The sequence below is a fragment of the Podarcis liolepis genome, assembly GCF_965112155.1.
Source record: "Podarcis liolepis genome assembly, chromosome: 14".
Lineage (NCBI taxonomy): Eukaryota > Metazoa > Chordata > Lepidosauria > Squamata > Lacertidae > Podarcis > Podarcis liolepis.
In genome coordinates, this window is record NC_139569.1 from 3802654 (window position 1) to 3817494 (window position 14841).

Here is a 14841-nt window from a genome sequence, read left to right on the forward strand (position 1 = left end):
TCAGATGCATGGAACACTCTAGAATGGTTTACCTCTAGGCACATTCTATAGTAGCTGCTGTAAGGCCTTCCAGATGCTGTTGGACTACAATTCCCATTATCTCTGAGCATTATCTATCTTGGTTGGAGCAGATGGAACTTGTGGTCCAACAACATCTCTTGGCACCATGATGACTACCCCTGTCCTGTTGGAAACTTTTGCCACAGAATTTAAGAGAGGAGTTGTTTATGCACACTAGGATAAACACCAAATACTGTATGTCTCTCCGGTTAACAGATGGGTTGGCAGCACTTATACAGAGTATTAAAATGTTTTGTTGTCAAAGCCGCAATATTCTGAACTAGAACCATGAAGAACAATCTGTTATATTTGAATAATTTGAAGAGAATTGTTCAGTTTTGCTCAAACCATTATGAACATAACAATGCTGTGCTGGCTGTCTTTCTAAAACCCATTAACATACCCTTAGAGGTCTGCTAACAATATTCACCCCATTTGGTCACACCAAAAATTGTGTGCTTTGCCTTGTAGGTTATTCAGATTTGCCTCAGGCCAGAGCTTAGGGTGGGGGTGGGGACATAGCTGTCAGCAACAATAATAACTGTTTTAAGAAACATACTGTAATCACAGAATGCTGTCCAGGAAAAGAGCAACTCCTTAATATCAAGTTCACATTTCTTCCAAGCCAATTCTTTGTTTAATAAAATCCAGGCCACGTGTATAATCTGCAGAGTTGCATTATTTCTATTATGCAGAAACTTCAAAAGGTGCCTATGTTATTGATGTAGCACATCATATCACATTATCTCATATTTTTATACAGTTATCAAAAAGGGCTGACCTTTATCTATGCCACTAGTACTCATATTATGTGCATTTCAGAGTCCACTTTTATTACTTGTATACAAAGTGAGATTAAGATCAGGGCGCCATTGTTCAGACACTATGGAACTTAAATAGAGTAAGATGCCTATCTCCATGTTATAGGTAGGAAAGGTTAAAAAAACAAAAACAAATAACTCCTTTGGTAGAGTAGGCTGGTAGCAGCATTAAAGCATAACCTGAACACTGCGTGCATTGCAGGATGATAAACATCGCATGGTTTCTAAGTATTAGCAACTACAACGTTTCAGATTGTATAAAGCTATCACAAATCAAATATCTGTTTAATGTAAAGGCTCCAAAATTATTACTGTTCCCTTAATATTCACCCTCTTAATATCAAGCTATTCCACAATACTGGTGCAGCCACTAAGAAAGCCCTATTCTTATCCCTCTCATTCATGTTTTCACTCCAGGTGGAACACAGAATGGCCTTTAAAAGAACAGGCAGGCTAGCATACAGGGAAGACACTTGAAACAAAGCCGTTTAGGGTTTTACTGGAAATCACCAACACTTTGAACTGTGTTCAGAAACATAATACTAACCACTGCAAATGTTACAGGATGGTTAAAAGGTAAAGGGACCCCTATTAGGTCCAGTCGTGACCGACTCTAGGGTTGCGGCGCTCATCTTGCTTTATTGGCCGAGGGAGCCGGCGTACAGCTTCCGGGTCATGTGGCCAGCATGACTAAGCCACTTCTGGCGAACCAGAGCAGCACACAGAAACGCCATTTACCTTCCTGCCAGAGTGGTACCTATTTATCTACTTGCACTTTGATGTGCTTTCGAACTGTTAGGTTGGCAGGAGCAGGGACCGAGCAACGGGAGCTCACCCCATTGCGGGGATTCGAACTGCCAACCTACTGATCGACAAGTCCTAGGCCTTGTGGTTTAACCCACAGCGCCACCCGCGTCCCTTACAGGATGGTTAGCCATCCTTGCTGCAACATTCTGAACTAATGGAAGTTTCCAAAGACTTTTCTAATATAGCCCTGTGTAGAACACACTGCAGTAATCTAGTCTGCATGTGTTAGGCCAGACGATCCCCTTAGGAATGAATGCAACTGACCAGTCCCAAGAACTATTTATGTATATATAAATCATTGCTTAGGGGATGTGTAACCTTTGAGTTACAGATAAGTACAAGGGTCAATTTAAAATTACTAGAGTAGCCTGAGTCACAAAAATTGAACAGTCATTTTGATCCACTTTATCAAGTCTGGAAAATGCCATGATAAGGAGATGAGTAAATTATATCCATAGGAACCCACAGTTCCAGCACACTGGGTTTTTGCTTTAGAGAATATCCACACTTTGACTCTTACCAACACTTTGAACCTCCAGGTGAGGGGGGGGGAGGATATATGATCTCTCCCTTCCATCTACTCTGCAGCATGCTGCTTGTGCAGCAAGGAAGAAAGGCACCAGTGGACCTTGGGCTATTGTCAGCAGCGCAAGTACACAAGCACCTCTCTAAATCCAGTTTTCCATGGTTAGAGTGAGTGAGGTTGCATTTCTCATGTGTTAAAAGTCATCTCAGGGCTGGGTCTAAATTGACTCAACTAGACTACTCCAAGAGTCAATGGTAACTTGTTAATATGTATTTTCCAGTTCTGTAAGTAACCATCCAATATGCCTCACTGATGAAACAGTATAGACTGGGAATGACCACAAATAAATGCTAAAAATATATTCTCTTTTAATGACTTTAATCCTATTTTAAAACTGAAATCGCATCTGACATTATAAAGTTTATTCTGTTTGTTTCTGCTGTACAGTAACTGACATCTCACACACATACTTGTCTGACTTTTATAGGATAGCAAGTTTGAGTTTATTTGTAAATTGCACATCATTTCAAAGTTCTTCATCCTATATATGTCAAATGCAGCTTCTATTTTCTATGGAATAATTGTTGAAATTAACACATTTGCTATTCCCGCCAGGTCATAAATTCCATGTCTTAAAAGCCCCTTTGTCCCATAAAAAACATGTTCCTCTAGCATCCATTTTCCTACTCTAGCAAAGTATAATGGACATTAGTGCCACTTTAAATAAGCATTCAGCTCCTTATACAATTTTAAATTATAGATTTGATCAAGTGGCATAAAAAATTACACTATCATCTCTTTTAACCTAAGAAAACCAGACAAGTTCTCTTTCTTTAAATATTAAGGTACTATTTCTCATTAAAAAATGCTTAAAGCTATGCACAAGGGTTTTATCTCCCTAAAAAAATCAACCAGCTATTGCTGTAAGTGCCAAAGAAAATGATATTTCTAGGTTGCCTTTTAATACTTAACGTATTTCTTTGCTGCTAACAATTCTCATTGCATTTAAGAAAGTGGCAAATTTATTATTTCCTTTCAAAGATAGTTCAAAATGCATTGTAATATATTAGTATATTACATCTACCACTCTAGTAAGGTTTTTTATACACACCAAATGACTAAACCTATCTGTAATTCTGCAATGTCTTTCACAACAGTATGCCTTCTGTTCAGAGCAAGAGGCCTGTACTCATGAGAATCTTGCTATCAAATTAAGGCCTAAAACTATGTATCCCACAGCAGTACAGAAGTCATTCCATTACATTCCACATAGTAAGTGTATAACTTGTGTATAATTTCACATCTTGAATAATCCTAGGAATAAAAGTTTGGGACAGCTCAGACAATAAAATTACAAACTATGGCCTTATCAGTCTGAATGCTAAGTGCTGGCTTTGACCAATAAAGCTTTAAACAGCTCAGGACTGCATTACCTTAAGAACTGTCTCTCCCCATATGAACCAATCCAGGCCCTGCAATCATAATCTGAGGACCTTATTTGTGTGCCTCCTCCACAAGAGGTCCATAGGGTGGCAACATGAGAAGAGGCCTTTTATGCAGTGAATCCCCACTTTGTGGAATGCTTTCCTCAAGGAGGCTTGCCTGGCACCTTTGTTAGAATCACAGAATCATAGAGTTGGAAGGGACCCCTAGGGTAATCCAGCCCAACCCCCTACAATGCAGTATTCTCAACTAAAGCATCCATGACAAGTGGCCATCCAACATCTGCTTTAAAATCTCCAGTGAGGGAGAGTCCACAACCTCTCAAGGGATTGTGTTCCACTGTCAAACAGCTCTTACTGTCAGAAAGTTCTTCCTAATGTTTAGTTGGAATTTTTGCAGAAAAAGTCGCTCAGATTTGGGAAGAGGTAGACTCCACCATGGGAGCAGGGCTGGGGCAGAAGAGTGCTAGCGTCCTGTCTAGTCAAGTTGCGTGGGATCAATTCCAATCTGTTACCTCCGAGGATGTGGACAGTCTGCTTGGATGAGTGAAACCAACCACCTGTCTCCTTGATCCTTGCCCATCCTGGCTTATAAAAGCTAGCTGGGAAGGGCTGGGTGATGGGCTTCATGGGGTGGTGAATGCTTCTGTCTGTGAGGGAGCCTTCCCAGACCCACTGAAAGAGGCGGTTATCAAACCACTTCTAAAAAACCATCTTTAGATGCGGCCAATATGGCCAACTTCGCCCAGTCTCAAATCTTCCATTCTTGGGCAAGGTGATTGAGTGAGTGGTTGCTGAACAATTCCAGGCATTCCTGGAAGAAGCGGACCATTTGGATCCCTTCCAGGCAGGATTCAGGCCTCTTCATGGGACTGAAACTGCCTTGGTCACACTGGTCGATGATCTCCAGCAGGCTAGGGACAAAGGTGAAAGCTGTTTCCTAGTTCTGCTGGATCTCTCAGCAGCTTTTGACACCATCAACCATAACATCCTTCTGGACCATCTAGAGGGGCTGGGAGGGAGCTGGGGGCACTGTTATACTGTACAGTGGTTCCGCTCCTTCCTCCTGGGCCGTGTTCAGAAAGTGTGGGGGGGGATGAGTGTTCAGACCCCTGGGCTCTCATGTGGGGTGCCTCAGGATTCTGTCCTCTCCCCCATGCTTTTCAACATCTACTTGCAGCCACTGGGAGAAATCATCAGGGGGTTTGGGCTGGTTGTTCATCAGTATGCGGATGATACCCAGCTCTACCTCTCTTTCAAATCAGAACTAGTGAAGGCGGTGAAGGTCCTGTGTGAGTGTCTGGAGGCGGTTGGAGGATGGATGGTGGCTAACAGATTGAGGTTGAACCCTGACAAGCCAGAAGTACTGTTCTTGGGGGACAGAGGGTGGGTGGGTGTGGGGGACTCCCTGGTCCTGAATGAGGTAACTGTGCCCCGGAAGGACCAGATGCGCAGCCTGGGAGTCATTCTGGACTCACAGCTCTCCATGGAGGTGCACGTCAATTCTGTGTCCAAGGCAGCTGTTTATGCAAGCTATTGTGAATCCCTACCTTTTGTCCCAACATACCTATCAAGTTATACATAAGTAAACATCTCCATGAAATAATTAACCATTTTGGTCAAAAAATGCACACCAGCTCCATTGATCTCCAGTTCTGATAATATAAAGACTACCATGCTGCCTGCTTCACAATGGCACCATTAATGCATTCTGATTTTTGTTAGATGCATAAATGAATGGCTACTGGCTTTTATATTTTTCAAACAGAAAACAAGCATATACCGTTGTAGTCTCTGTTGCAGTCTGCGATCTTTTTGAACCGGGCACAACCTAACCTGTGTGACGCCTTCCTCTGTTCCATTTTACAACAATCACAAGCTACAGACTTCAATTTTCATCCTGTCTTGCAACAGCCCTTTCTCTCCCACTCCTGAAAAAGTATTGATTTGCATAACATACTGCCTTATGAAGAGATTTAATTAACACAAAAACTTGAACACTTATTTGTGACCTTTTAACACAGGTGGCTCTGTGGGTTAAACCACAGAGCCTAGGACTTGCTGATCAGAAGGTTGGCAGTTCGAATCCCTGCAACGGGGTGAGCTCCCATTGCTTGGTCCCTGCTCCTGCCAACCTAGCAGTTCGAAAGCACGTCAAAGTGCAAGTAGATAAATAGGAGGGAAGGTAAACGGTGTTTCCATGCGCTGCTCTGGTTCACCAGAAGCGGCTTAGTCATGCTGGCCACATGACCCGGAAGCTGTACGCTGGCTCCCTCGGCCAGTAAAGTGAGATGAGCACCACAACCCCAGAGTCGCTCACGACTGGACCTAATAGTCAGGGGTCCCTTTACCATTACCTTTAACAAAATATTTACCGTACTATTACTTTTGAATTCAAAATAAACATATATACCTAGATCCATTAATCCTTTAAGTGACAGTAGTGAATCCTAAACAATAAGTTCTCATTTTCAATTTCTCTCCTTTTTTGCATTTTGATTAAGATTTCCACAAGAGGCAGATTTCAACATGTTTGGTTCAAAGCTTTGGTAAGTTTTTCCATAAAGGCAAACTTGAACCTGCCTTTGGGGTCTTCAGTCTTCTTATGGAGGAGCTATAATGGCAGAACAGTCTTAGAAAAGTTTTCCTCTAGTGACCTAATGCTATACCATACACTAGCATCTTGTCAAGAGATAGAACCGATCTTTTGCTTTCTATGGCTGAACTTGTGATATCTGTATGAAACAAATATCTACCGTATTATGTTATGTAATGTCATGTTTTAAGCTAAAAGCAGTGCTTGAACTAATGGGGATGGGGAGGTAGGTTAAATCCACATGTCCAACCTCCTGAATCCCATCAAATAAATGGTATCTGCCTTGTTGCCTCTTGAATATAGTAGCTGAGGGGGGCCAGGTGCCCCCCCCCAAAAAAAATCTGGGCACTGGTTATTCTACTGAGACTTTCCACAGAGGCCCTTCTCACTGTCTCTTCAGGAATTTGTAAGTGGCAGACAACATGCAAAAGGGCCTCTTCTGTAATGGCCCCCACCACCTATGTATGGCTCCTTCATTGCTTGCATTTAGACAGCCAGTTACAGATAGGTAGCCGTGTTGGTCTGCCATAGTCAAAATATCTGAAGAAGTGTGCATGCACACGAAAGCTCATACCTAGAACTAACTCAGTTGGTCTTTAAGGTGCTACTGGAAGAAAAAAAAATTTTATTTTGATTTAGACAGCCAGTTAAACTTTTCTTTTAAATCAGGCTTCTGTGCCCTCCTAGATGTTTTGACTACTATATGTTTTATTACTGTTATCACATTATTGCTTGTTTCACTGTAACTTTTTCTATTGTAGTGTGTGAAATGACCTTCATTTTGAATGCCCTTCAGTTTCACTTATCTTGAAAATACATTTTCAGGAAGAGGAAAACACAAAGGGTTGCTGCTTAATTCTCTTGATAGTTCTTTGTGTGTGGTTTTAGGGAGGGGTCAGCTGTCTTGGTCAGCTTCTAATGTCAGTGTTGAATCAGAATCCCATTCCATACATCCTTGCATGCTGCAGCAGGCTACATACAACTTTGTAAGAAAATCACCACCCATTTGCTTGTGAAACAAAAGATTGGTGTTAAGCAAGAAAACTAAGAGGTAGGGTAAGTTCAGAAGGGAAAGGCAAGTTCAAAATTTTGAGAGAAGCGTTACTCAATGGATAACTGAAATCACACTCACTAATAGGAAAGGGCTGTTGCATATTATTATTATTATTATTATTATTATTATTATTATTATTATTATTTCATTTATTTACTATATAGTAAATCTATATATTACATGTGGAAATTAAGACTTCTGATAATGGAGAGCCAAAATATTAGTTTCCAATGGTGATAACTATTGTTTCTGACAAAAGTTTTCCTCCCACTGATTTCAAAGAGCCTTTCTGATGTCAAGTAATGAGAAATTAACATAGATAATAAGTTAACATAGATTAACTTCACTTGTCATTGCACAGAACATGGGTTATCAGATTCAGATTATGATAGATGAAGACCCAAAGAACCACAGGACTAGTTTCCACACCCAGGAGATGAGTTTTTAAAAACAGCAGGTGCCATGTAGCAATTGCACAGCAAACTGCTTTTGAAACAGAGAGATGTTTCAAAAGTAGTTTGTAACATGACATGGGTTTCTGATCCTCAAAGAAAGGGAAAACATTCAAAAGTCCCTCTGAGACTTTTGCACTGAAAGATCTTAGCCTCTTTCTGTAGACCAGCAGCATACTCATATGTACAAGTATCTATTGTATCATGTAACAATATATATAAACCATCTTTCACTGCAAAGTAATCCCGGGGCAGGTTTCAAGAGTATTTAAACAATATCACAAAGCAAACCATAAAATACTAATAAACATTAGTATAAACGATTACAGTAAAAGTAGCAAAGGAATAGACAAAGACCTCAACCAGTTAAAAGCAACAGCTAAATAAGTTTCAAAGCCAGGGGCACCACTACACAAAAGCCTGTCTCTTGTCATGGCATAGCAGGCCACACCCACCAGTGGGACAAAAACCAATGCGTCCTCTGCCAATCTCAGGATCTAGTCTGGTCTCGTTAATATTTATTTATTAAGTATACTTTTGCCCTTCACCTGAATATCCGTAAGCCCAGCACCGCACACACAATCTATCTATGTTGTGAACAATAATTCACCTAAAACCACAGTACATTATTCACAATATAATCTCAATAAAAATGATATGGCAACAGGAACAACATAAAACACAGTCACAGTCATCATTATACTTCACTATATCCAAAGGTCTAGGGAAAGGGAAAGGCACTCCAACAAGTACCTGGGTTCCAGGTAATTTGGGGTTTTGTAAGACAGCCCTAATGCCTTAAACTTGTCCTAGTAACAAATACAGGCAGCCAGTGCAGTTCCCACAGAATGGATGTTATATAAACTCATGCTTAAGCACCTGAACAGCATTCCACACCAGCTGCAGTTTCTGTACCATCTTCAAAGATAGCCCTCTGTAGAGTGTATCACAGTCATTGAGATATGAGGTTACCAGAGTGTGTATTACTGTGGCAAGTTTGGTCTAGGAATGGCAGTAGCCAAAGAACAGCTGGCTGAGGGAAGCAGGCCAAGAGAAAAATATATAACCACCTTAAATGTATATAATTATCCACTTACTTTCAATTATTGACCTTAGAACCAATATTACAGCATACCATTATATTATTTCCACTACTAACAATAATCATATTTTATAGCAAGATTTTACATTTTGTTTCACTTATTTTTATCTGATGCAAAGGGATAGTCACAAAATGATCCTGACCAACTAATCAATCAATTTGAAGCATCAATAGAAACTCCAGACATCTCATTTTCAAGATAAGCTTTGTTCAAAGTATATCTTTTCTAAAATATGCATTTCTAATAAAAAAATGTTTTAAATGATGAGATACAAATAAATGCAGAGGACAGCGAAATTTCATCCCTTACAATTTAAACCTCAAGTTAAGTTCATCACACTAAAAAAGAAAGCACTCCTCTATAAATCAATATAATTTTCAAAGGGTTGCAGAAGTCATCCTTCATAACAAGGCCACAGATACTTTCTTCTTATTTCCTGCAGTGAAGTGTTCATACTTCAGTGAGTCATTTGAACATCAGTCACAATGTAGCACACAATTGAATTTCCACTCCTTAGAGCTTTTAGGTCAGTTTTGTTCTACTAGCAATCATACACACACTTCTATAACTGGGGTTTACTTCTGAGCAATGATGCTATTAATTGCATTACACCTTGAACATTGCCTTGAACATTCTATGAACAGTGTTCATAGAAGACATAGGAAACAGCTTATACCAAGTTGGACATACTAGCTTGTCTACACTGACTGGCAGTGGCTCCCCAGGGTTTTAGACACACTTCCCTGAGAGTAAGTCTCATAGAGCTCAGTGGGACTTCTAAGAAAACATGCATAAGTCATGAATAGCAGCCTTAACTTTCTTCACAATGAGTAATTTATTTTTCCAGTCCATAACGTTCCTAATTGAACATTGTAAATGACAGTGAAATAGTAAATACACTTCTCGTAAAACTACAGACCTCAAAAGTTAGATGTGAATGTCTTCTGTAAGATCAATAATGCCTTTGGCTCTTAGGCATGGTCAAGCATTTAAGTTGAATGGGCCTTACTTCTAATTAAGTGCTCACAGGCATGCAGTCTTAATATTTGCACTAAATGCAGTCACAAACCTTTCATTATGATATTACCTGACATACAAATATACATACTTTCCGATGCAAGATGAAGGTTACTTTCACCATTCATCCACAGAAAACAATATTTCTTAAAAAGGTCACTTTAATTGATTGAGGCATATGCATGTAAAACTGGCTTCACTGCAGACTTCAGGAAATCCAATTTAAATAGCTGTTCAAATATTTGTCTTGAAAAAGGTCAAAATTATATTTAGCCAAAAAGAAAAAGTATACAAAGTAGGGGGAGGAAACGTGTAGTTTAACTTGCTAAAAGATTACAAGAGATTTGGTATAAACATAACACTATTCTGCAGAGATTTCCAGTCCCTGATTGTCAAACAGTTCAGGAAAAGGAGGGACTGGGAGCATACACAATGGGCCGGAAGAGGCAGCCTGATGCGGCTGGAGGCAATTAGTAAGGAGCGTTTTATACCAGAATTAAAACTTCATCCTGAAGTAGTAAACGCTGACAAGGCATGGCTGGAAGAACACGCTTAGTTGCGTAGCCCCTCCTCTTACCGCTCGAGCGAACGCCGAGCTGCTCCTCCCTAAGTAATTCTACAACTCCCCAGAAACTGGGAGGAGGCGAGGGAAAGATATTCTGAAAACTTCTCTGGGCTGCCTTAAAGTCAAGCTTGAGGAATGCTCTCATTACCAGAGGGGGGGGGACCCAAACACCATTTACTTCTCATTAATTCTCTCGGTTGCAAGGGGGCATGCAACATTGTGGTCAGCCATGCAATTGCTAGCAGGAAGAAAAAAACAACCTTCAACCTTTGCCTTGTTTCCACTCTTTGTTTCTGTAAAGGAGCTCATAGGGAAAAAATGGACCACCGCGTGTGAGGTGGGGGGGATATATAACCAAGAAATCGCTCTGCTTATGACAAGGCAATGCTTGGGCAGATCCAACGCCCTCTTTCCCCGGCATGAGTAACTTCCACATGCTTCTCGCTAACTCAGCCCCACGAGAGACCAGCAGGGTGCCCAACAGACCGCTCCAGCCCAGCTTGACAAACAACCACCAACAGCACACGCGCCGAAAGTGAAAGCAGCGCTTGTTCATCAGGTCACTCTGCATAACCAACTGCAATACGCGGAGCCCACGTTGCAATATATTATGTTTTTCACTCCGTCGAAACATTTGGAATTTGCAGAGATCTGGCTATTAAAATGCACACGCGCATGCACACACACTCACACTGACAATTATTCTATCCAAAGTGCCTGGCACTGGATCTCTGAAGCCTGTTGTTCCTTTCCTCTGCTATATGACCCCATCGTTCGACTATAAAGGTCCTTGATGTGGAAATGTGGAGACACGAATCAATCGCACCGTTTGTCTGTGTTAAATCCATGTTGTTGGCAACCTGAATGAACAGCGCTCAAACATACAATGGTACTGTATTCATTTTCTCTCTCTATTTTTTTAAAGCACGCCTGATTTAGCCTTAGCTGGCAGATTTATGGGCCCTCCTTTCTCTTGACAGCTTAGCTCAATGTATTTCATATATGCACACACACACTCATCCAAAAAGTTAACTCTTCCATTGCCTGGAAGTATTGAATTGCAGATTCATCCCCAAACAGTTAAAGGGTGAAGATTAGCAGAGGCTCAGATAGGATTACACCAATGGTGGGGTGGAGGGAGGTGGGGAGGGAAAGGGATATCGTGGGAGAAAAGATGCCAAGACACATCCTATGGCTGTTTATGCCGAGGCAGCCCTTGTGATCCGAAACCCATTGTCGAAGGGAAAGGCTGCAACGAGAGGGTCCTGTCTCTGGTGTGAAAAACAGAAAGCCAGGGCTGTATACCTAACCTATCACTCCAGTTCCCCTGAGCAGCGGGATGCCTGGCGTCCTTTTTTGCAAGGGAGGGAGACAAGACTATCCCAATAAGCCCAAAGCGTCTCAAAGCAAGCCTTACCTTGTGCCAGAGCTTGCAACATGTGGAGCTGAAGGAAGAGAAACGCCCACCATCCCCGGCAGAAGAAGAAACAGAAGTTTAACTTTATCATCACTCGATCTCGCCACCTATTCCTCGGCGGAGCAAGGTTCCCAGCCCCCCTTCTCCGGATCACTATTTGCTCCACACGATCCGAGGAGGGCCCGCCACCAAAGCTCACTCCATCCCCCAGAGAGGCCATGTTCTGGCGGGGGGGCCTCCCGCTGCGGCCATCCCGAAGTTTTCGGGGGACCCGAGCCCCCGCCGGGAAGGAGCCGTGGTCTCCCTGGCTCGCGCCCACTTTGCATAGAAAGCCCAGGCGAAAGCATTCCCTGTGCATGACTGCCTTGCAATCGCCGCCCCAATCGATGTGTCTCGTGGAGGAACTGATTGCACCAAAACAAGCAGGCAGAAATGCAAAACACATGTTCCTCTGGACTCCTCCGATGCCTTCACCACACACACAAACAGAAAGAGAGTGTGTGTGTGTATTAAGTTTACTGGCGTCAATATCTCAACAGATCGAGGTTCTACATCACATCCCTAGCAAAAAGCAAAAGCCATCAGAGCACGGCAGGAGGAAGAGAGCGGTCCATCTCCGCCAGGCACCGGCAGACAATCCAGAGAGCACCTTCCATAGCCACCAAGATGACGGAAACTGCCCGCCCCCCTGATGCTGAAGAAGCGTGGCTACGGTTTCTGCGCCGCCGTCCCTCTTCTTCCTCCCCTCCTCCTCCTCTCCAGAGCAAAGACCCTGCGCTCCTGAAGTTCTAAATTCTCGGGCAAGTCCTTCAGTCTCGAGCGAGGCAGGGAGGAAAAGCGATCGTGGGATTCAAAGAGTCACTCCAGCCCCGCTCCAGTCAAAGGAAAAAAGTGGGGAAGCCCCACGCTGACAGGTTGGGCTGGGTCCCGATGAACCTTCCCTTCTCCTCCTTGCAGAGCCACGGAGATGTTCTTGCGCATCCGATTTCCTTCATCCCTCCATCCCTCTCCGGAGTTGCAATCGCGGCGTGTCCCCCCCTTTGGACAGCAGTCGCGAAGGCTCGTAAGATCCCCAGCCGAGCAGGTAAACTGAGCCCGCGCCTGGCTGCGCTGCTCTTTCCAGCTCGATTTGCAACCAGTTACACGCCAGGGGGAGGCGGGAGCGGAGGGGGGGGGGTGTCTCTCTCTTGAACTCTCCAGCGAAGGTGGGGGAAATCTGATCAGGTTTCCCTCGCAGGAGACAGGAGGAGGTTGCTGGGAGAGAGGGAGAGACGGGGAGAGGAAGCAACAGCTCACCTCCAAGGAGGCTTCCTTCTCCTTCTTCTTCTTCTTCTTCTCCTCCTCCTCCTCCCCACTTCTGGGTCAACTGCGGAGGCAGCCCAAGGCAGAAGCCCCCCCAGCCGAGCAGGGAAGGAGACCCACGGAAGCAGTAGCAGCAGCAGCAACAAGGTGAAATCCTCCGCTTGGCTGGCCACCCCCGGCGTCCCTCGTTGCACAAGCCCGGAGGGATCTTCCTCTGCTCGCTCGCTCTCTCTTACGCAGAAGCTGTAAACACAAGGAAGGGAGAGGAGAACCGTTCAGAGAGCGAGGACGGAAGGCGACACCGCGACACCCCCAGCGCCAGCAGACCCGGGTTCAAAAGTGCTTCGAAGATGCATCCCGTTTCCAACTGGGACCATCGCCACGAGATGGACGCTTAACCCTTTCGGGACTGCCTGCAACGCTTCTTTCTTTCTGGGACTTGACGGGCGGGGTGCACAAATATCAGGTGGGGCACCGAAACGAGCCAGGGGGGTGATTGGTTCACATTGGTGGCTACGTCCCACTTCGGCCAAGGCAGCGATCCTAAGCACATGCTTGACTTGCATACAAGCCCCAGGAAACTGAAGGGGGCTTGCTCGCTGCTGAGCAAGCAGGCTTGGTGTAGGGTTTTTTAGTCTACACATCTCTTCTCTGCTCCCCCCCACCATGATATTGAGTGAGATCTGCTCCCAGGTCCATTGATTTCAGTGTGCGTGGTATGGGAAACACACACCCCCCCCAATAACTTTTTCAGCCCCTTTTGTCTACAGTGCAGTCCCAAGCAGCTTCACTCAAAAGTAAACCCCACAGACTAGACCCATAGATGGGCGTCTGGATTAGACCCATAAAACCGGACCCCAAATGGGACTCACTTTCAAGTGTAGGGTTTCAACCCCCAGTTTCTGTTTCTCTCACCCCTGGAGTCCTCACACTTAACTTTTGCGTCCATCACTCTCCACCCCTGAAATCCACCCTTAGTTATCTATTTAATAAAATTTGTATACTCTTTGGCTGTAGAAAAAACAACCCTCAAAAAGATCAAACAATAAAATTATCACTGAAATGTATCATTATTCTTCACCCCACCCATCACTCCTCCTCTTCCCTGTAAGCTTTACCCAGCTTTCATATTGTTCTCTGTCTGGCCTGCATTTCCCTCCCACCCAGGGCCGGCCCACACATGAGGCAAGGTGAGGCGAATGCCTCAGGCGGCAGGATCCACAGGGCAGCATATCTGGCCTCCAAGGAATGCATCACACACTGCTGCTGCCAATCCATGCACTCCTCAGAGGTCAGAACCACCTCCTCCTCAGCAGCCCCATCACCACCAATGCCGCCTCTACAGCAGCCTCTTGGTGAATAGGAGGCAGTCCTGGTCTTCTCCCACCCTTGTTCCCTTCTGGCTGGGGAGGGCACCATTTTGTGGTTTGCCTCAAGTGCCATAAAGCATTGGACCAGCCCTGCTCCCACCCCTCTCTCAAATGCATTCCCTGAGACGGGGTGGGGTGGAGGGTACCCTATTGCCCTATCCTACCTCACAGGGCTCTTGTGAGGATAAGCACAAGAGGTTATCTTTACAATCAAACAGTCTGCGAATTTCACAAAGCAAATACATGAAACAAATAATAATAGTCTATGGCCTTTTAAACGAGATGGGGGGAGGGTATTGTTTTTGTTTA

The 14841-nt window shown here is 43.9% G+C and overlaps 1 protein-coding gene across 8 annotated transcripts in view; it reads right to left on the reverse strand.

Annotated features, from left to right (window-relative positions):
- The window catches only part of SDK1 (sidekick cell adhesion molecule 1), a 596711-nt gene that overhangs the window by 580449 nt on the left and 1421 nt on the right, over window positions 1-14841 (reverse strand). For all 8 annotated transcript variants that reach the window (XM_083474661.1, XM_083474660.1, XM_083474664.1 and 5 more), the window contains exon 2: window positions 11861-13405. In XM_083474661.1, coding sequence (XP_083330787.1) covers window positions 11861-12305 — 445 coding nt within the window. In that variant the 5' untranslated portion in view covers window positions 12306-13405. The remainder of the gene's footprint in view (window positions 1-11860; window positions 13406-14841) is intronic.